This window comes from Chaetura pelagica, unplaced genomic scaffold, assembly GCF_000747805.2.
Source record: "Chaetura pelagica isolate M959 unplaced genomic scaffold, ChaPel_1.0 scaffold587, whole genome shotgun sequence".
Lineage (NCBI taxonomy): Eukaryota > Metazoa > Chordata > Aves > Apodiformes > Apodidae > Chaetura > Chaetura pelagica.
In genome coordinates, this window is record NW_009953909.1 from 416,377 (window position 1) to 418,976 (window position 2,600).

At 64.0% G+C, this 2,600-nt stretch overlaps 1 protein-coding gene across 1 annotated transcript in view; it reads right to left on the bottom strand.

Moving 5' to 3' along the window:
• PKP3 (plakophilin 3) overlaps positions 1-2,600 on the bottom strand; it is a 13,358-nt gene that overhangs the window by 3,505 nt on the left and 7,253 nt on the right. Inside the window, exons 2-8 of the mRNA XM_010001477.1 lie at positions 2,513-2,592; positions 2,108-2,231; positions 1,771-1,975; positions 1,362-1,536; positions 976-1,093; positions 593-760; positions 85-270 (exon numbers count right to left, since the gene is read on the bottom strand). Coding sequence (XP_009999779.1) covers positions 85-270; positions 593-760; positions 976-1,093; positions 1,362-1,536; positions 1,771-1,975; positions 2,108-2,231; positions 2,513-2,592 — 1,056 coding nt within the window. The remainder of the gene's footprint in view (positions 1-84; positions 271-592; positions 761-975; positions 1,094-1,361; positions 1,537-1,770; positions 1,976-2,107; positions 2,232-2,512; positions 2,593-2,600) is intronic.

Below are 2,600 nucleotides of genomic sequence, written 5' to 3' on the forward strand. Positions count from 1 at the left end.
CGGGCCCCCCCCCCCCCCGGGCGGGGCTGCGACTGGCCAGGTGGTGGGGACAGCGGGGCAAGCCCCAGGGGACGTTCCCCTCACCCTGCGGTCCCCAGCGGTGATGTTCTGCAGGGCGCCCGAGGCCGCCTCCGTGGTGTGCTTGTTGAGCTCGCAGCGCTGCAGCAGCCGGTTGTAGATGCCAACGATCTGCGGGTTCCAGAGCCACTCCATGCCCTTGGGGTCCTTGGAGACCTCCGTGAAGGTGACGATGTCCGCGTTCAGGTAGTGCTGTGGGGATGGGGGCAGCACCGTTAGCCTCGTGGGGGATGTCCCCTCTGCAGCACCCCTCGCTGCTGGTGTCTCCTTCCCCTCGGCCATTGGACTGGCACAACCCAACAGGTCACCCTGGCCACATCTTGCCCCGTGGCACAGCAAAGCAGGGGTTCAGCACCCTGATTCACCCCACACCCCTGCTTCACCCTCTGCTGAGCTCACCCATGTCCCACCCACCAGCCCAGGCCGGCGTCCACCCCCGCCCCAGCGTCATCTCCGGTGCCAGCTGCTTCCCAGTGCCAACCCCACCCCTGGTGACACGGTGCCCATCACTGACCTCTCGTGCCTTCTTGCTCTGGGGGCTGAAGCAGCCCACCAGCTCCCCAGTCACCATGCCACTGTTGTTCCTCCTGTGGCCTTCCAGGCGCTGGAGGGAGGACGGGGGCATCTCGTCGTAGAGGCGGTAGGAGAGGTTGCGCAGGACACAGACAGCGTTCTCCACGCTCTGGGGGGGAGATGGGACAAGAAGGTGTCAGTCCTTGTGCCACCTGCCAGGGCATCTCCAGCTGGCACATCCCCTGGGGCAAGTTCCCATGGGGATCTGTGGGCAGAGCCACCACAAGGACACCAGTGTTGCTCCCAAAGGTTGGATGAAGCCAGGCTGGTTTTCCCAGCACCCTCTGTGAGGGCACCCAAACCCTGTGTGCTCCTTGGGCTCACCTTGTCCTCTGACTTGCCCACTTCCAGGGAGCTGTTCACATAGTGGATCATGGAGTCCACCAGCCCATGGCACTCACGCATCTTCTGTCGGGTCTGCTGGCTGGCAGAGCTGAGATTCCTGCACAGGGAATGTGAGGCCATCAAGGTGAGAAAGGGCTTCCCCACGGCCACCTCCTTCCTGCCACCAGGCACCACCGCAGGAAAGACCCCTAACATCTCTTCCATGGGATTGACCAGGCTTTGCTTTGAAGCACTGCAAGGGATGGGAACCCCAGGAACAAGCTCTGGGAACCTTGCTCCCTACCTCCACAGCACAGATGGTGTCCCCTCTTCCACCCAAAACTTTAGGCACAGCGGAAGGACCAGAGCTGGCTCAGAGCAGGTACCTGAGGAAGCCTGTAGAGTTGTAGAAGATCTCTGCCTCTGAGGGGTTCTGCTGGATGACCCCTGAGCCCCCCAGCCCAGAGAGGGGGACCAGGACCAGGTCCGTGAGCTGCTCCAGTGTGTCCCGGGCCAGGCGATCCTTCAGGTTGTCACTGGAGGAGAGATTCCACAGGATCCCTGCGCAGAGGGGGATCCTCAGTCCCAGGGTTGGCTGGAGAGCATGTCCACCCTGATCCCCCTCCCCAGGCAGCTCACACTGACCACCTGTGGCCAGGAGTGGCCACAAGACAGGGTGGACAATGCTGATGCTAAGAGGCTGCCCCGTGAAGCGGCACTCCAGCTTTGCCACGGGGACACCAGGCGCCACCCCCGGGCAGCCGGACCCTGCCCAGCCCTGCCATGGTCCCCAACCTGTGACGTTCTTGCGGAGCTCGTCGTCGGGCTCCCGCAGCGTCCGCATCAGCTCGTAGATGCCGTTCTCCTCCACCAGCGCCAGCTTGTTCTCGGCGTTGTCGTAGATGAGGTTGCGCATGGCACCCGTGGCATGGCGCTGCACCTCCTGGTTGGGGCTGTTGAACAGCTTCACCAGCTTGGGCATGGCCTGGAGGCTGCGGGCCTGCGAGGGGACAGCCCGGCCGGGTTGAGACACCCGGCCGCTCTCCCTCCATCACCTCCGCCCTCCCCCGGGTGTCTCACTGTGGCAGAGGGGCTGGGGGCAGCACCTTCTGCTTGGGCCCTGGGTGCTCACCTGCTTCTTGGCGTTGCTGTCGCTGTAGCACTTGTGCTGCAGGTAGGCAGCGCCCAGGACCTGCAGGTTGGGGTCACTGGCTATCAGGTATTTCACTGCAGAGGGCAGGTCAATGTCGTCGAACCTGAAAGCCACAGGCAGGTGAGGAAGAGCCTGAGCAGAGCATCCCACAGGGGTCCTCCACCTCTGCACCCTGCATCTCAGAGGAGACCTGTCAACTCCTCTCCCCACCCACCCCATGCTCCTGGGGCACAGGACTCCAGACCCAGCTGAATGAGCATCTTCCTACCCTCGTATCTCAGGATGTGTCCGTGAGAGGAGCTAAGGCCACACAGGAAGGACATGCCGGGCCGAAGGTGGCCACAAGCAGTGGGGCAACGCCAGCCCAGCCCCGCGGGCACTCACCCCCCGGAATGGTGGCCGAGCAGCGCGCCGTGCCCGTTGTACATCTCCATGGCGCGCTGGTCCTGGAGGTGGTGGCCGGACTCGGCCA